The 19,963-nt window shown below is 41.9% G+C and overlaps 2 protein-coding genes across 2 annotated transcripts; one reads left to right on the forward strand and one right to left on the reverse strand.

The window, feature by feature from the left end:
* Positions 1–76: 76 nt before the first annotated feature.
* On the reverse strand, positions 77–8,321 carry lrrn2 (leucine rich repeat neuronal 2). Its single transcript, XM_046384157.1, has 2 exons — positions 8,137–8,321; positions 77–3,451 (listed from the first exon to the last, which is right to left on the reverse strand). Exon 2 carries the CDS (start codon positions 3,079–3,081, stop codon positions 715–717), a length of 2,367 nt encoding a protein of 788 aa, XP_046240113.1. The 5' UTR covers positions 3,082–3,451; positions 8,137–8,321; the 3' UTR covers positions 77–714.
* An 8,470-nt stretch (positions 8,322–16,791) lies between these two features.
* Positions 16,792–19,515, forward strand: LOC124057185 (acidic mammalian chitinase-like). The gene is made up of 11 exons (XM_046385320.1): positions 16,792–16,904; positions 17,055–17,084; positions 17,171–17,372; positions 17,454–17,510; positions 17,605–17,770; positions 17,964–18,088; positions 18,177–18,300; positions 18,384–18,566; positions 18,683–18,802; positions 18,891–19,029; positions 19,119–19,515. The coding sequence occupies exons 1-11, from the start codon at positions 16,865–16,867 to the stop codon at positions 19,376–19,378; spliced, it is 1,446 nt and encodes a 481-aa protein (XP_046241276.1). The 5' UTR covers positions 16,792–16,864; the 3' UTR covers positions 19,379–19,515.
* Positions 19,516–19,963: the final 448 nt, after the last annotated feature.

A 19,963-nucleotide genomic window follows, 5' to 3' on the forward strand; every position in this document is an offset into this window, starting at 1 on the left:
CAATTGTGCAGTAAGAAAGCAAAATGAACAGAAAAATAGTGTAAATTAAAAAGACTTTATTGTATAATAGCTCAAAATAGAATTTAACACAGTCACTTTTAGATCACTTTTATACTGAAAGAGGATGTTAGGCAGGAAATCTGGATGAGTATACTGTTAATGTACTGTAAGATGGACAATCCCGTCCAAGGTACTGAAAGCGAAGCAAAAAGGTTGTTTTACAATGCAGGAATTTCATTCAGCATCAGTCTCAAGACAGATTTTCATCTGCATGTAGAATGTATGGCTCAGTCTGTGGAACAAGTAGAGAGGAAACATAACAAATACCCTGGAGGTCTGAGCCGCTCACCTCTGTAAATATCTGTCTCTGGATTGAATCAGGTTTTCTTTAGTTTCAGTCCAGTGGTCATCGGCAGCTTGAACTGTTTCTCATGTGATTGCTCGCTGTGCTGCTGCAGTATGATTGTCCAGTTTTATCACCCTGGTTAGGGTTTAGGCATTCTTGACAATACATCTTAACACATAAACAATGTCAATATATACTTTATATGGTATATAAAATAAATACAAATCTCTTTCTACAGTACCCTGCTGCTCTGATCTGTGACGCCCCTCTTCTAGTTACGATTCATAAAGTGTACATTAGACTTGACATTTGAGTATGTGTGTGTGGGTGTGTGTCAGTATTCCTCTTCTGAATGTACACAAATTATCTCAGCAGTTCTGATGTAATAGCAGTTTCTCACTCTGCTTTGGCTGATGTTGGTTGCTCCCTTCTGTCTTTTGATTAATGATCAGAGCCTTGGGACTTTTGATTCCCTGGAGGAGGGCACTGTGGTGCTTTCCTGCCCCGTCACTGCGCTCAGTGTACCAGCCCTGGGTTGCCAGCAGCAGCAATATGACTGCAAGGAGCAGTAGTGTGACTGCTGTGGAGGTCAGCTCTGGACTTAACTGCAGGCTGGGCTGAGGCTCGGGGATATCCTTTGTTCTGAATGAAACACATTGAGTCTTTTTGCTCTCTCTTGATCTCCTGCTGGCATGCTTGGCGCCCTCACTGTACCCTAAATGTAGACACACTCTGTAAAATGTCTCTGCCTGCAGGTGAGTCAGGTTGAAGCTCTGTGTACCAGCCAGGATGCGTGTGGTGTAGGTAGGTGTGTGTGCGTTTGAGTATATGGCTTGCCAGGAAAGACGTGTTGATGGGAGGTTGCGCCTGCTCTGCCAAGACAGGATAGCATAGTGTTGTCCGACCTCCCTCACCTCCAATCTGGCATCTGCTGTGAATAATGGATATCTCTTCATATTAGCAGCCATCCCCCTCTTTCTTTTCTTGTCTCTGCCATGCACACCTACAGCGACACTGCGTGTATCTGCTCCCAGTGCATTCTCAGCTATACAGGTATACAATCCTGCCTCACCAGACGTGACCATGCTCATCTCCAGAGTTCCCTCAGGCAGTAGCCGGTAGTGCTTGGAGGGGTTACAGGAAGTGTCATCTGGAATCTGGCTGGCAGAGACACTGGAGGTGGACGTGTGGTTGAGTCCCTCAGATGCTGTCAGGCTGTGGCAGGGAGCAGGAGCTAGTAAACCTTTGGATGGTGCAGGACCAAGTCTTAGCCCAAAGGGAGTCACCCAGTACAGTTCCGGCTGTGGATCTGCAAGAGCTCTGCAGTGCAAGACCAGTTTTCCTCCCTCTCTTACCCCAACGTAGGAAGGGAGGGAACTGGAAGGGATCATGGGGAGGCATGATGCTGACATCTCCCTGGAGGACACCTCTCTCACCCTGCGAGCCCTCAGCTCTGGGGGTTCAGAGCAAAGTGTGGCCTGGGGTTGAATAAAACGCACCATGCGAGGTGTTCGCCTGCCTGTTTGGGTATTTTCAGTCTGAGGGTGAGGGGCATCCATGGCAGCCCAGTGAAAGAGGCAGTCACATCGCAGGGGGTTGGAGTGTAAGCTCACCTCCTGAAGACTGGGCAGGGAGAGCATGATGTGCTGGTGCAGAGCGCTCAGAGAGTTGGAGTTGAGCATTAAACTCTCCAGCCTTTTCAGTTGGAGGAAAGCCTGTGGATGAATGTAGGACAGTCGCGGGTTGTTAGTGATCTCAAGCTTGGTGAGTTCTGGAAGATGCTCCAGGGCAGCTCTCTCAATGGACACCAACTCCTCCATGTTGTTCAAGCCAAGCTCCTTCAGGTGGTTCATGTCTCGGAAGTCTCCTGTCTCAATCAGCTTTATGCGGTTTTTGTTGAGGTCAAGAAACTTCAGTCCTGGCACTCTTCTCAGGGCCTGAGTGGGGACCTTAGTCAGCAGGTTATCATAAAAGGACAGGCTCTCCAAACCATCCAACCCTTCCAGTGCTTTTTCAGCCAAGTTTCTCAGACCCATACCTCCGAGGACAAGACTTCGGAGGGATTTCAGAGCCGTGAAGCCACGTTCAGGCAGGGCTTCCACAGGGTTTCCCCCAAGCATGAGAACTTCCAAGCGAGGCAAAGCCCTGAACCACAGAGGATCAACAGTGGTCAACTTGTTGTTGTTGATATGCAGACGCAGTAGGGAGTTCAGGCCATTGAAGGCTCCGGGTGCTATTGAATGTAAGTTATTGTGGCTGAGAAAGAGTTCCTGCAAAGTTGGCAGTGAGGAAAAGGAGGCATCAGGGAGGCGGCTGAGATGGTTTTCCTCCAGGTGTAGAGATAATAGAGAGGGCAGAACGGAGCCCTGAGTTATTGTCCTGACACGGCTGAAGCGATTTTGGGAAATGTCAAGGTCTGTGAGGTTGGGGAGCCCGTGCAGCACCGCAACATTGAGATCAGACAGGAGGTTACTCTGCAAACGAAGGGTGTGTGTGTTTGTGGGTATGGGTAAAGGGAGCTTTGTCAACAGCAGGTCGTTGCAGTCCACAGTGGGAGCTTCATGATAAACGGAGTCAGGGGAGAACCACGGCTTGATCTGACACACACATCTCAACGGGCAGGACACGTGCCATGGCAGTGTGTGAGGTAGCGACCCCACAACACCGGGCACGTGTACAAGAACAAATATACACAGGAGACACTGTGTCTGTACAAACACCAAATTCGGCCTCATAATCTTCACAAGTTACAGGTGTTGATTCAGGCAAGGTGAGGAAGAGTTTGTTATGAGGATGTGAGATGAATCATCTGGACCAGAAATGTGTGTGAAGTCACGTTATTAACAGTTTCAAGGTGTGTATGCAAACTGTAAAAGGTGGGCTAGATGGTACAGACACAGACACCTCAGACACATATAAACAACTGAAATGTGTGTGTTCTCCCTTTGTAGTCAGGAACTCTGTTATCCCCAGAGTATTATTGCGTGTAACTTTGATTGCAGTGGTTGAACAGGGTCTGCACAATGGCTGTAGCTCAATGACGGCCTTCTCATCTCATATCCTGGCCACAGGTGGGGGACTCATGGCTCGCAGCGTGGCGGCTCACTGTTTTGTCACAAACACAAAAAGAGACAAGAAAGATTCAGAGCGAAAAGGAGTGAAACTAAAATAGCTAAAAGTAGCTGTTTAAAACTCTCTTTTAAAATTGAATGCATCACTTAAATACAAACCCATGTTATAAGCATTGGGTGTGTTAATTCTCAATACAGCAGATACCTATGCAAAGCTACATGGAGTTTTCATGGATGCATTTTGCAGACAAATGGTCTGCAGCCAGGAAGGTGAATTAGAAAAGATGGATGAGCATCTGGCCTTGACAGTAGCAACAGATTTAGACATGGAGCAAGAAATTCAAAAATGAAGACAATCAGTGTACAAATAGGGAAAATCAAAAGCAAGGAAAACAGTGCTCTGCTGTTATCTACTCCAATGTTCCTTTCAGCCTACAGGAGAATAGGTAAACATGCAGGAGTGATGAAATCATGTAGTGCTTAAATATTTCATGCCAGCGCTTCTCATTCAGTGCCTGTTAGAACACAGGTTCTGATCCCCAAGGATCTTTTTTATATTATCAGCCTTTTCTACTTAAGGCTATAATGGGAAAGTCTGTGTAAATGTGGCCACACACACACACACACACACACACATACACACATACACACACGCATGCAAACACACCTCTTACATCAATATTTACATTTACAGGACACTGACAGTACTGCTCAACACTACTCAACAGCATCACATCAGCAGACCGTAGGCATTTGGCAGCAATGAGATCATCCCGGTAATTAGCTGACCAGTAGGGACAAAATAGATTCTTCTTTTATTCATCTTAAATTAATTGTTCTTTTGGCTGCTTGATGGCAAAGTGTCAGGATTTAAACACGACACTGACATATTATTATGGTGAATTTGTTAACAATTAGTTACATATTCAGGAGACACAGAGCAACATTATCATTCATTCTTTACTGTTGGATTTTTCATCCCACTGATGAATTTAACCAACTTAACCAAAACAATGACCTGAAACCTGCTCAAAGACTCTGTAGGGCTGAAGACCTGCAGTGTCAGGTGTTAATTCTCTATAGATCTCAAACTACAAGTAATATCTTTCACAATACAGGCTCAGATTTCATTAGTTGTGTACATAAAGATATTAATTTTGCAGCTTCCCCAGCTTCATAAGGACATCCACCTCTCATATTAAGATTATCTTGCTCTTACAGAATTGCAGGACTGCCTAAACTCTTCATCAGTACCTCATGTACCTAATTTGCATGCGTATGTCATCTTCCAAATTATGGCGAATTAGAGAGAGGCAGCGGCTTTCACTTTGAGAAGAGACCAGGTTCAACAACAGTAGCTGTGGTTTGATTTTGGTTATGTCATGTTTAGGCTTGTGTGTAAAGAACGGGGTTCTTGTTAACTGGTTGAGACTGGTGAGAATGACGTTTCAGTGTCAAATATGACTCTTTCTGTCACCCCAGAAAAAAAAACCAAAAAACACCACTCTGTGGGACACATAAGAGTTGTATTACGTGATATTGGTATTACACACATGCAGAGAAGCCGTGCAAGGCTTACTGCAGAGTTGCCATGGAAACAAATCTCCCGGCCTCACTCCGTCTCAGTGTTTTGAGATTTACTTAGGAATTTGTTTTGGTCCAATCTGTGTATCAGTTGATAATAACACAGAAGAAACAACACTGACAATGCTGAGAAACTGTTCACCATGACTGCATTTCTGATATTGTAAAACTGCATTTCCTTCAAGTAGTCATCAAATGAACTTTTAACCTTTTCTGCCACTTGCAAACACTTTCCATCCTGGCAGCTGGTGTGATAAAACTCTACATCTGCCACTGAGGTCTGCAATCTACATGACTAACAGGAAGTACTGTGCAACTCTGCGGGCTTTAATATTTGTTAGTCACCGAGGAGAAAGTGCAGTGAGACACTTGCCAACTTGTCTCCACAAACAGGAAGGAGAACAAATTGACAGATTCAATTAAGCACAGTTATTGAGATGCAGAGAAAAGCTATTGGCATTCAGGCTTCACGTAGTTTAATTGCAGGAGAAGAGCAAAGTGAGCTCTGTGTGTTCGCTTGATTTTGCGTGTAGTTTGGCAGCTGCAACAGTAAAAACACAGGAGCAGCTCTTACCTCCTTGGGCTGTTCTTATTCTTCTATCAGCCATTCACTTTCATCTCCACTCTCTCATCTTTTCAAATGCAACCTGCTCAATAATGGATTCATCATTTAATTTTGATGTCCCCCGTTTTTGTCATTTGCTCTCAAAAGCTCACAGTGTTTTTTTTTGTTTTGTTTTTTTTTGTGTGTGCATGCATGTGTTTTTTGTTTTTTTTTCAGGAGATCAGGACTGTGTGTTTTCAAAGGGCTTGTGCTGCCTTGTAATTTCAGCTATTCAGAAAAACAAGCGTAAGATGTGTATATGACTCAGTGGCTTTCATAACTCTGTGTCGTCCCAGCTCTCCACAGTCTCCTTGTCCTGTGGATAAATAGACCATATTTTTGCTCTTAGTGGCCATTATTACTCCCCTGAATCTTCTTTCTCAGATTTCTTTGAAAGTACAGAATGTATGACTGCACAGTATTACCCACAGCAATACCTCAACCATATACAAGGATGAGTAATAATAACCAAAAAGATGAAACTGCAGTGACCTTAATCCAAAACCAAAATATGTTCCTCCAGCTGAAGGACAAAGACATAATACTGAAACTATCGGTGAATAGTTGCAGGATCTATGCTGTATAAATGTTCTTTAACATAAATACAGACTGAATATAACAATACTGAACTACATTTACACAAGCCTTGGTTTAAAAGTGATTTGCTAACGTTTCAGTGATGCAGATGCGTGTCAGTCAGTCACAGCTGAGAGGTGAGTACGCTTATAGCTCATGGTTCTTATGTATACTTGTGTATCCCCTCTCAGTAGCTCTGACAATACTCTTTCTTTTGAGGTAAGGACAAATCTTCATATTCTTCTTCCTTGACCAGATCTGGTGGCGAACCACAATGCAACTGGACTTCCAACAGTTCGAGTTGAGATTCAGACGTGTTATGCTTGTAGCTGCTGATATAATTCGAGTTGTTCACCTCAAACAGATATGATGTTACAGAAGTCTGGTAAGCTTACTTCTAATATCTTCTGACTTCTAAATGGGCTTTGCCAGATTTTGTTGATTTTCATGTGTGTGTTTTATTTATTTATTTGAAAAGCTGCCGACCTGCTCAGCATGCTAGACTTTTGTGCATTTGTCAGCATTGTTTGACTTTCATATCCGCCCTGAACTTGCAGCAAAAGTTTCTGGATCAATACCTAATCTGCCCACGTTTCCGATTTCACATGTTTTTCTTGTTTCTTTTTTGTTTTTTTTATAACCAATTTGAACATTCTCTCACACATATAAATGGATCTCTTTCCCTCCCACACACACACCCACACCCCTAATATCTATGCATATTTGCCAAACAGCCACGACGTACTTACTTACCTTCAATTATCCTCGATGACAAACAATTAAACAAAAAATAAATAATCAGATACATCCGAATTTTTACTAGTTTGATTTGTTTGACAGGCTGTCATTAGTGTGAGCACATCACTTCACTTGACTTGAACATTTGAGCATGTCTGGTACGTTGATGATTAGAGGGATGTAACATTAACATTTGCTGCAAGAAAGAAAAACAAGCCAACATGATAGTACCATGAGAAGGGTTAGAAATAAAAACCCTGAAAGCACTCACTCACCCTAAAACAAAAACCTTCACCTTCAAGAAAACAGAAGTCAACTACAGGAGTTCCTCTACTGTGAATCCAATTTTTTGGAGAGAAAATCTGACACGCCAAACTATATTTTCTGCTTTCCAGAAACACTTTTTGCGATATAGCTTGCACCATGCAATTCTCTCCTTAATAAAGACAATTAGGTGTGGGATAATTAATTAGACTGTGGCCTCGATCCTGTAATGGATAACTATCAGGAAGTCAATGGCTTGAAAGTTTTAAGGGCCCCTGTGGAGGTGAAATGGGAATTAAAAGTCTGTGTTATTTCAAACCAGTCTCATTGATGCTTCTGCAGAAGTTAAAGCCAAACACGGCCCAGAGAGGGCTGAAGAAATGCTTTTAAGACATGCACTGGAATAATGAGGAAGGAGTAGTTAGGGAACAGAAATACGTGCTTGCATGAAACCGTCCCTTGCATGTTGCGGGTTTGTTTGTGCTGTGCAGCTACGACACAGAGAGCCACACTGCAACAGGGCGGAATAGAGAAGAGGAAGGATTTAGAGAGCGAGCGAGAGGGCCATATGACAAAGACAGAGGTGCTGGATGCAGATACCAATAATAATACCAATAATAAAAACAGTGACGCATTGCCCTGCAGCTGAATCCGCTCCAGCATGCACACACTCACACGTACACACAAACTTATGATTTATTTTCCACAATCTGCTGAAAGGTAACCCTGAGCTTCTCCATTTCTAACACATACATGCACACACACACACACACACACACACACACACACACACACACACACACACACACACACACACACACATACACACACATACACCGGCTATCAACACCGAATCAATACTGCTTTCACTCAGACTGTGTCCATGAGGGACTGCATGTTTGTGTTGTCGTGTGTGCTTAGAAAATTTGATCAACATATTTCAGGTTTCTTACCGCAACTGGAGCACTGGCTACATCTCTCCCTTTCTTTTTCTTCTCGTCTTCATCTGCTGTCAGTCTTTCTTTGCAAAGGCTTCACGTGCCGGGATGGGTTTTTTTTTTTCTGGTTCTCCCTCTCAGTAACACGTCTGTGGATCTCTTAAGATTCCTGAAATATCACTTCCCCAGCTCTCCTCTCTCTGTCACTGGAGCTGAAGAGCAAATTGGCACAGACTGGATCTCTCTCACTCTCCCTCCCTCCCTCCCTCTCTCTCTCCCTCCAGCTAAAATGGAGATGAGGTGTGTTCTGCAGCAGAGCTTCTGTCCCTCTCATCTCTCCTCCTCTCTCCCTCTTTCTCTTTTCCTGTGCCACAAACCGAAGGAAAAGCACTTGCGTTAGCTACAGTGTGTGACTTCATCGGATGAGAAGTTCTCTTTGGCTCATGGTGGCATTTTATTTTCCTGCCATTGCCTTCAAATTAACAACCTGCTTATACTGAGATGTAGATAGTTATGAAAGTCATGTTGTTTCATTTCTATATCTCTTTTACAGTAAATGTACATTGCAGATTGTAACTTTTTCTCAGAACTGAGGCTGTGTCTCATCTCTTCATGAAACTGATGTGTTGGACAATTTCATTTCTGTTTCAATTTTGGAATTGACCTTAATTTCTTACAAACCTATAGTACATTTTATAGAGCACAATTGCAGATCTCAAATGTCTACACTGTGGGCTTTAAACAGCTTGTGAGCTTAGACAACTTCAGGTGTCAATTAGGTTTGAATGAGCCTTATGTTGATGTTGCTCTGAGCAGTAAAACTTAAATTGATGAAGTAATTTAGCCATGTGTACACACTGTCATGCAAAAAAAGACACAAGAGAGAAAACAATACACAAAAGAAACGTTTTATCGTATCTTCGGTTGTTTAAAACCTGATCCTGAAGAGTGTAAGTCACTTCAGTTCTTCTTTAAGTTGTTTATTTTATTTCTCTGATTCCTCAGTATTTTATATTCTATCAGCTTTGTTATAAAGTCAAATTGACAGGTGTTGGCTGTTGGTGGTAATTTATGTATGAAAGAGATGTAATTTAGTCCAGTATGTGTTCAGACACTGAGAGGCTCTCAGACTTACCGCATGCAGCAAGCATATATTTTCAATGACATCACCACAGCTCTGTCATTACTGTGGCTTTATATTGAAAATGGCAGAGCTAATATGGACCGACAGCTCTGGAATGGAGATTTAACTCCATACTCTGGATTTCTGCAGGCTGCAGCAATGCACCAGTGACATACATGCAGCAAGGTAGATTCCCCACCACCACCACCACATGGTAATTAACCATACGAATGGTGATGGTGTAAGGCAGGTTGTGCAAAAAGCACTTGTGACTGACAGAACCAGGACTAGGCTCTGTTTTCATGTGTTGATCTTTTGGCTTGAGTTTGGTTCTATTTTGATTGTTAAGAAATGTTATTTTTAAAGCTGCTATAATCAATATTTCTATGTTGACAATGGATCGCATGACTGCGTGAAGTATGACGTGTCGGTCATGGCAACAACCCCACACTCTGAAGTTCTCCTCAGCATCTCTCAGCTCATTATTTTGGTTCACAGGCCCACGGTTTCTTGTTTTGGTTCAGACTTACTGTGCTTGTCAGAGTTGGTTCCCACCACAGCATGCAACTGAGTCCAGTGAAAAAAATGTCTAAAACCTGACTGTAGGGAATCTTAACAGCACCAAAGTGTATGACTAGCTGGTGACTGCTGAAAAGTCAAATATTTCCCTTGGGAGTTGGGGAAGACCAAAAACAGAGCTAAACAAGTCATTACTAGACTACCTTCGCCATTTAGACAAAAGCACGATTGCACTGGTGCTCACTAATATCTTAACCATTTCAACTTTATACAGCAACAACCTTTAAATGATATGTTTGCAGCTTGTTTTTGCTGTCTCCAAGTTGTCAGAAAAATCAGCTAATGCAAGTTTAAAGGCACTTCCCTCTATCAAGAGCCAAGAAGTTTTATTGTCATTTCAGGTGTTTACAGTAACAGTGACCAGGTGCTATACTAGAAATGAAATACAACACTGTACACAGTACAAGTCTATACATAATGCACAGACTATACATAGTGCACAAGAACTGTGCAGACTATACACACAGCACAGAGACTATACGAGACTATGCATGCTGCAAAAAGACTATAGACACAAACAACAAGCAGCAGCACCGAACAGGACAAGGTCCTGCAATCCCGATGTCAGCTGGGATAGCGGGAAAACTGCCAACTGTCTCTGTCCATGTGCGTCTGAATCCTTGTATTGCTGCAGAGCACTACTTCTGAGGTTGTACACACATAGTGTGCATTTCAATCCTGATATGTGTACGACATTGTACACTGACACACAGTCCTTTGCTTTGATATCTAATAAGATAAATTTGACTATTAGTGAATTCTGAGACTGCATATTTGAAATGACATCTTTGTATCACCAGTTACGGATACTAATGACTACATGAATATTCTACATGACATTCAGAGTCTTCACTGAGTCAAATGATGCTGACAGCTGCCAGAAGCTTGGACATGTATTTTTTATTTTAGCACTAAGAGAGCTTACTAAATGAAGTGCTTGTGAAGCGCGAAGAGAGGTGTATAGAAACACAGCCTCCGGTCAGCGAAAAAAAAAAAATACTCCAGTGCTGATGTTGAATCATCAAGACTTTAAGCAGCTCCTCTACAGTATGAAAACAAGAGCTCTGTATGAGTGTCTGTATGACCATGCATTTGCTTGAGACAATGTGAAGAACAGTGGAGAGCAGGGTAACTACAGTAATGATGACGTGATCAACTTGCATCACATGTACTCTAATTCACCAGCCAGCAAGTGGGTCGCACAATAGCTACTTCTACGGGGGCCTCACTTATAAAAATGTTCTTAGATTCACACAATCATGGAGATGGCAGAGGAGCCTGAAATGAGGCAACATGAATTATTCTGTGGACTAAATAGTGGGCAGACAAACAAAACCAGATGCGTATCTTGGGAGCGTGGAGTGAATGAGACAGAGCTGTGGCTGATATTAAAAATAAACTGTATTGCTTAAGAATTCAGTATGAAAAGATTTAATGATGCAGTGTGTCCAAAAACAACGACCAGTAGATTTGTTAATTCCTTACACCTTTAATTGATAATTCCTATAACGTTTTCAATGAAGCTCATGCAAAGTTGACCAGAAATTTGGATGCATGTGCGTCCTCAACTGCAATACCATCGTGGTTCCACACCTTTTTTGTAAAACCCTCACAGGCCATGTATGAATTCATGTGAACTCATGAAACCCTTTACCAACAACTAAATAAGGTTATTAATTACAATTATATTAATTAGTAATTACTTGTAGCTTATCATTTCAGTTATATTATCAATCAGTTACTTTGAGTTAATGCTAATTACTTTTTACACAATTTTCATTGCAATAACACCTAAATTAATTGTTATATGTGTAAATGGATGTATTTTTTTATGATTATTGCAATTTTTCAAATTAGTGGAGCTACACTGCAGTCTCTCCACTCCACATATCCTCTGGCAAGCCCCTGGAGTAGATGTACCTCTGATTGGGAATTGCTGCCCTACATAATCAGCAGGAAAATCGCTTTGACTATGTCAAGTCTAGACTTTGTTAGAGATAAGATCACTTCCATGTCAAAGTAAGCTTTAATAAATAGTTACTTATACATGGTTTTCTGCTTAAGTCTAACTTATGATCAAAATTGATAGTAAGCTTGTTTAATAAATGAGGCCCCTGCGGCACTTTTGAGGTGGTTTTGTTTAATGGCGTAAGATGCACCTTTTGCTCTTATAATCAGTGACCTTTTGAAAGATGGCTCCCTGTATATCCTCATCGTTTTACTTCTCACTGTCGGTCACATTTACAGTAAGTAGTGGTAGAGAGGGTATGCATGTATTTCTGTGGGTGTGTGGTGACTGAAAATCAGGCAGACTGGTAGTGAAAGAGCTACGGCAGAATATACTGTGGCATGAAAGAGCAGTAATAATAATAATTATAATAATGATAACAATGATAAATATGAAGCATTTTTGCAGATTGTGAGCTTATTAATGTGCAGTAATTGTATATGAGTATATGTGTGTGTGTGTGTGTGTGTGTGTGTCTGACTTGGCTCTCTAATGGCTTTCCCCTTCATTTGCTTGATTCATTCAGGAGCCAACACACAAAAGCACACACACCCACATGCCCTGCTGACTGAAAGGCAGCAAGGATAAGTGGTAGCTCGCTGAAAAGAAGGGAGAGGGAGGAGGTCGCCATAGCAACACTGGGGGGGTTGTCGCTTTTATTGGAGAAAGAAAATCAGCTCTGCCTATCTTTTATCTCCCCTCACTCGCTCAGTTCCCTCTCTGTCTCACCTTTCTTTTTCTCTGTGTGTTAATTTCATCTTCCACGAGCTGACGTCAACTGCCTGGGACAGCTACAGGAGAAGTGAACATTCGAGTCACGTCTGGTGTTAAATTCTTTTGTTAATAGCACGTCCATTCTGCAGTAAGGCCGAAGATACAGCATTATGTATGAGGGCAACGTGTAAATCTGTGCAGAAGAACAAATAAGTCATTTTTAATGGTGATATACAGATGCCATGTGGCAAATGAGAGTGTGTTTTCGAGTTCTGAGTGAGCCAAGGTCCTGAATCAGATTCACTAGTAAAATTGACTCTTTGTTTTCAGCACATCTGAACTGGAGATACACAGACTGCAACCCCTATCAGCACTTTTCTGACTATTGGTATCACTGCTTTGTTTTTGTCCAGTTGCCAATAAAATTAGATTAATTCTGAAACATGCTACTCTGCCCCATCCTGCAACACTCTGTGGACTCACTCAATACCCTGCCCACAACACTACTTAATTGGTTGCATATCACAATCACAAGTCTACCAACACTAAATAATTTGAATCTGCACAGTAACTAGTAAGTAAAGTTATCAAATGCATGTAGTGGAGTAAAGTAACAGAAAAGAGAAATAGTCAAGGAAAGTACAAGTACCTCTAAATTGTACTTCAGCACAGTCCCTGAGGAAATAAAGTCATTTATGAGTCTTAGCCCTGAAAAAGCATACTGGCTGATCCCAAATCTGAAAAGAAGCAAGCATGCCTGTCAAGTTTAGAAATGAGGTTCATTTATCAGATGCTTGCAGCCACACACAGACCCACAGACGGTTGCAAAACATCAAATCACATGATGCACACTAGAACATAATAAGACATGATGCCTTTGGTTGTAAGAGAACATGCTGAAAATGTGATATGCTAATGTTTGACAAAGCACTCCTTCGCTGTTACGGCATTTGAATTCTGTTCACAGGTGGACTGTTTTCCAGCTGGACCTGAGAATGCTCAAGGACTCAAGGACAATCCTCCCACATCACAGCAAAACGTGCGTGTCAGTGTACATAGTGTATGTGCACATAAAAACATGGCCAAGAGAAAATTATTGAGAATTTGCTGCCATGGTGACAAGCCCAGCGCTATCTAATAGTGATGGGTTGTTGAGAGGCCTGCCTTTTTCAGGAGGGGAGGGTGAGGGACAGAGATAGATGGAGGGAACTGAACACTGAGGACTACTCACATTTTGTACAATACTGACATTCTATAACATGCAGAGAGGGACATCAAACTGTAGAACAGAAAGTTGTTTCTTTTTTGACATCACGGAGAGGAAAAACACTTATTACGTCTGAAATGTGCACTCCTACATCTCAGTGGAAAGTCACAGGTTTAGGGAAACTCACACAATCACAGTAGAGAGCGACTGCTAATTGTACAGCTTAATCACACCTGCTCCCCCGCAGCTAAAGAACTGAAAATCAAAATTAATGTATTATGATTACAGGGCTTCACTGTTATTCTGTAGTATTTTATACCCTGGAGCAGATGGGTGTATTTCAGTGGCTTCTCAAAGACAACGTGATTAGTCATGATTAATCACTTCCATGTGTCGTATTTCAGTTAACTCTCAAAGTGTGTGTACGTGTGTGTATGTGTGTGTGTATGCGTGTGTGTGTGTGGACTGCGTGGGAGATGGCAACAGGTCTGTGTTAATCTGCCGGTTCCCGGTGCATGGTTGCCATGGTGAAAGAGTTTGGTTTGTGCTTCAGTAACTTCAGCGTAAATTATCTCTGCAATAAAACAGAACAAGATGTGTGCACATTGCTTGCAGCATACTTGACAGTTCTGACCATTTCAAAGAGCAGATCACAATACTGGAGGGAGAATTATATCGATCCAAGAATAGTCTTGTGTTCTTGACAGCCTTATACAAAATGGCTTAATAACTTCATCTGGTGGTGAGATTTGGTAGTGCATCTGGCCATGTCCACACAAAATAGTCGTGAACAAACTGTACATGTATATTATTATTATTATTTAAAATATTTACCAGTTTTTTGCTCAGTTAGTTCCTTCTTTCAGCTGCATTCAAATCCCATCTGCTGAGAGAAAAAGTCAAATCCTGGGTCACATCTCAAAGTGCCCACATAAGAAAATCAAAATTGCACCACCAATCAAGATGCCCACCCCACTTCCAGTAGGGTGATGAAGTAGACTGAAGAAGATGAAGATGATGAAGAAGAAAAATTGATTTAAAATTAGTACCATCCTTTTCCCCAGTATTAGGACTATTAAGGGAGGCACAGGGGCTGCTACCCTCCTGAACTGACCTGGCTATCTAACAGCTGCTGAATGTGGGCCTTGTAGAGAGTACAACACATCAGTGTGTGCTTGGTGTTTGTGGTTCCTTCTTCAAATCGAAAAAAAAGAATTTATTTGGGTACACATGCAGATTCAGATGATATCAGAGACCATTTGCACCTCTACCTTATTTGGGTTTTTGTAGTAAAATGAGACGATACTGAAAAGTTAACTCCTCATTCCAACTTCATAAATCAACTTTTCCTCAGCCATGCAGCAATTTCAATGTGAACAACGAGAATCAAAATAGAAAAGAGCATCCGAGGAAAGTACAGCTCGATATAATACATAACAACAGTAGCTTGGGGTTGTGTCAGCAGTTGGCAGCTATGGTCATCAGAATGCCAATCTGCTATATCCAGATTTTTTCAAGATATTTTAAGCTACAGTACAGATGTACCTAATTTGGAACTTTTATCACAAAACAGCAGGAGGTGAATTGTGACCATATTAGTATCCATGTTAAGAACAGGCTATACCACTATGAGGAGCACAGGGAAAATCACCTTGAGCAAAACCGTGACATTTGTAAAGCAAGGAAGAACAAGTTGTAGCAACAAACTTAACTGTATCAGCTGATAGAGTTCCTGCCCTGGCTATCCCACTTCTAGCCTGGGGAGTGCTCACTTATACCCACTGGCAGTACTGCAGGGCTTGTTGCCATGGTTCAGATAACTGATGTACTCCATGTTCCGTAAACACTCCGGTATAACATTGCCAGATGACATTCATGCCCTGCACTCCTGGCACTGGTGATAAATGGAGATGGTGACATGCCCTAACCCAGTCTTGGGTTTTTCATAGAGCACCAACATCCAACTCAGTGTGGCCTATGTACAGCTTCGAGTTGCAGCCAGAGGCAAGTTTGACTTGTTTCTGAAAGTGCTGTTTAGCGAAGCTCTCAAGGACAGAGGATAAGTTAGACACTACTGACCCTAACATCTATTTAATGGCAGCAGCTTAACAAATCAGAGGCAATGGCAGGGTTTTTCAGGATATCTAGCGTAATGTTGCCAACATTGTTCCAGGCACAGCTGGGCAGATGGTGGCCTGGGGTCTTACCAAGCTGGGAAGGAACACTAGCTTGAACCTGCTGGTGAAATCCTTATCATTTTTATTTGATACAGATGATGTGTTGTTAATGGTACTTGGCCCCATTTCATTGCCAATCATTATTTAAATTTTACATAGAATTGCGATTGCTAATTGTTATAAACTTAATTTTCAAATCAATGTTACAGAGATAAAGTCATCCCCTTGCAAATACTTAGTGTCCCTTTTAATGAACAAACTAAAACTAAACTTTTACAAGTGGAGCTTTGAGTGTAAAAGATAATCAGTACCTCTTAAAGAAGCTTTACATGGCACAGCCAGTGCAAGATTCATTTCACAATTGACATCACATTGCAATCGCCAAACTGCTGAGCTACATTCAAGGACAGAACATGAAGTGTCTTTCCAATGCAATATGACAAACAGAACATTTCAGTTACAGACTAACAGTTGTAAATGATATTAAGGGTGATAAGGCTACGTACAAGGAAAAGTAAGGACAACTGAGTAAACATCAGTATCAAACAACTTATGTAATGTAATAAAAAAAATAGTGCTTTGTAAATATTGCAGTCTAAGGACTATCTGGGTTTTAGTAAAATTCACCTCCAAAGAAATTTCATAGAAATTACTTACTTATATATATATAAGAAGTAAGTTCTCACAAAACTGCAAAAACTTGCTGGAAATGCGAAGCAAAGTGTTAATATTTTGGCCAATAACAACATCCTTCAGAATATCTTATTTAATAGGATCATATCAATATCAAAAGGCACTTGAAGGTCATCAGTGCTTTCTGCCAATCCAATGAAATTAGTTTGTTGAGTAGTCAAGCCACATCAAACATATTTTACAGATAATGCAGGTATGGGGAGGAGCTTAGGAATATAAAAGACTCTTTGGTCCTCAGCTCGATGTACAGAGGTAACATGGAAAAGCTACTTATATGCCTTGGTAAGCTGAGCTCCTAACCCACATTTGGAACTTTACTTACTTATTTTACCAGACATTTTAACTTAATTTCAACTTGTGCATAATGAAGATTGTTTCTATTAACTATTTAACCTCAACCGCACTCTCTTATTCTGTCTGTGATATCTGCAGGACTTGCTCTCCTGCTGCAGGCGCAGCTTGGTAATTATATTCTTCCTCCATTCAGTGCTGGTTTAATATTTGTAGTTGGTAACATATTGTAGGAGTGATTGTTCCATATGTTACAGGATCATCCTACATCCTATCCTGTTATTTCACCAACTGGGGACAGTACCGTCCTGGAGCCGGCAAGTTTTTTCCCACCAACATCGACCCATGTCTCTGTGACCACCTCATCTATGCCTTTGCTGGAATGGACAACAACATGATCCAGACCTACGAGTGGAACGATGTGAAACTCTACGGAGAGTTCCAGGCCCTGAAGAACCAGTTAGTACACACAAATGCTCATAGTGTCACTGTGGTAGATGAAGTGTGAGAGGTTAAGGTGGATGCTATTGCTGTTTGCAGGAACAGCAACCTGAAGACTCTGTTGGCCATTGGAGGATGGAACTTTGGTACTCAGAAGTAAGTAGTAATTAGATGAAATGAGGATAAGTACTCTCACCAAGAAAAACTTGTAGCACAGGTAGGAACTCTCTGACTGCCTTCCTGTCTCCAGGTTCTCAACTATGGTGTCCTCTGCTGCCAATCGTCAGACCTTCATCAACAGTGTGATCAAGTTCCTGCGCCAGTACCAGTTTGATGGTCTGGATATTGACTGGGAGTACCCTGGCTCTCGTGGATCCCCACCTCAGGACAAGCAGCTTTACACCGTCCTGGTCCAGGTTGGTTATTCCAGATTCTGGCTATAAATGAATCCAAGTTGTTGGTGGAAATGGACAAGCTGCCATTGCTGCAGTGGCTCCTCAGTTGCAAAAACACATATACTATATTTAGGATTTACCTTTTTAGAGGCTTTGGCCAAGAAATATGTCCAGGAGATCCCGACATTGTTTCGCTCTCCTTACCTCTCTGTAGGAGATGATGAGCGCCTTTGAGGAGGAGGGCAAGACGACCAATCGTCCCCGTCTGATGCTGACTGCTGCTGTCTCTGCTGGAAAGGCAACTATTGACTCTGCATATCAGATTGCCCAGATTGGAGCGTAAGTACACAAGCAGATGCATGCAAACATTATTTATCTTAACACTTGTTGCTGTCACTAAATATTAATCCCCATGTCTTGTTGCCAGTGTCCTGGACTACTTCCATGTCATGACCTATGACTTCCACGTTCCCTCGGATCAGAGTGTTGGAGAGAACAGCCCTCTGTACAGTGGCCCTGCTGACCAGGGGTCTATGAACTACTTCAATGTGGTGAGTGCAGGCTCCTGCTGTCAAGTAAGGCAAATTTTATTACAAACGGACACTCACACCAGCCTGTACCCTCTTGTTTGTAGGACTATGCTATGAACTACTGGAAGAGCAATGGTGCACCAGCTGAGAAGTTGCTGGTTGGGTTCCCCACCTATGGCCACACCTTCCATCTGACTTCCTCTAACACAGCTGTGGGAGCTCCTTCCAGTGGACCTGGACCTGCTGGGCCTTACACTGGTCAGGCTGGCCTCTTGGCCTACTATGAGGTTTGTACTTCTTTTTCTGAATTTGTATATGCACGCATATACTGGAGGACAGTACAGTATATTGTATATGTCTGTATTTTATAGACATCTAACTTTAAACATCTCCCTGCCATTAGATCTGCACTTTCCTGAAGCAAGGAGCCACTCAGTCTTGGGATAGTCCTCAGGATGTGCCATATACCTACAATATGCCAACCTGGCTTGGGTATGATAATGTTAGGAGTTTCCAGATTAAGGTATGAAGCTGTATTTCATTATCTAAATTTCTGTCTTAATTTTCAATAGCTATTTAGCACTTGGTTTCACCTCTTGTCTGCTCCACAGTCTCAGTGGTTGAAACAGAACGGTTTCGGTGGAGCCATGGTATGGAGTTTGGATATGGATGACTTCAGTGGCACTTTCTGTGGCCAGGGAAAATACCCCTTGATCAACACCATCAAGAGTGGACTGGGAACTGGAACTTGTATGCATGAAACACACATCCTCTGGTAATAGAGACAGTATACTGAGGCTGGTTCCAAGTCTTTTTAATTCTTTAATTTCTCTTCTCAGCCTGCAGTGCTCGTTCTGGCCCCCTGTCTCCAGTCACACCAACCCAAAGCTCTCAGCCCCAAACTGGCAGCAGCAGTAGCAGCGGCGGCGGCGGCAGCAGCACAGGATCTGGCTTCTGTGTCGGCAAGTCTAATGGACTCTACTCTGACCCAACCAACAAGAACCTGTTCTATGAATGCGACCAGGGAGTCACTTACGTCCAGCACTGTGGCGTCGGCCTGGTGTTCGATGACAGCTGCCAGTGCTGCAACTATGCTTAAACAATCCATGGTTGACATTCATGCTGGTTGTTCTTTTAAGTTAGGAGCTGGGTCAACTATCAAGTACATTAAGACCATGAAACTAGAACAGCTTGGTAACACCTGTAAGTGATGTAATCTGAATAAACACTACATTGCAAGCAACTTTTAACAATAAGTGTAATTGCTCTTTTTGTAAGGTTTAATACAATTATGCTTGCAGACTCTCTCTCCACCTCCCTATACATCCATTTTCAGTTATAATTTATTTGCCAAACCAGAGACGAAACACACAATAAACAGTTAAGTTAAAGATGAATTTAACTCATAGTACTTTATTTTTTAGATTTTCTATAGATGTTAGTATAATATTGCTGCTATGAATTCTTCTGATATAATCTGATATTGTGACAGCCTTATTCAGTAGAATCATAAAACTTTGAATCATTGAAGCAAAATGCATTGCAGAATAACTTCAAAACATCAAACATCAAAAATGAGTGACAAAAAAAATCATTCATTGAATCACTCCATCGCACAGACCAGTACAGCATGAAAAAAGACTGTGTATGTAACAAGTAAAGACAAACACAACTGACAGTAATG

Source organism: Scatophagus argus, chromosome 3, assembly GCF_020382885.2.
Source record: "Scatophagus argus isolate fScaArg1 chromosome 3, fScaArg1.pri, whole genome shotgun sequence".
Classification (NCBI taxonomy): domain Eukaryota; kingdom Metazoa; phylum Chordata; class Actinopteri; family Scatophagidae; genus Scatophagus; species Scatophagus argus.

Bases quoted from the DNA above. Each gene is read 5' to 3' on its own strand.
- lrrn2 (XM_046384157.1), bottom strand. From the start codon at position 3,081: ATGAGGCCGAATTTGGTGTTTGTACAGACACAGTGTCTCCTGTGTATA.
- LOC124057185 (XM_046385320.1), top strand. From the start codon at position 16,865: ATGTACAGAGGTAACATGGAAAAGCTACTTATATGCCTTG. The intron at 17,373-17,453 runs GTTAGTACACAC...TGCTGTTTGCAG, and splicing joins TTCCAGGCCCTGAAGAACCA to GAACAGCAACCTGAAGACTC. The intron at 17,511-17,604 runs GTAAGTAGTAAT...TCCTGTCTCCAG, and splicing joins TGGAACTTTGGTACTCAGAA to GTTCTCAACTATGGTGTCCT.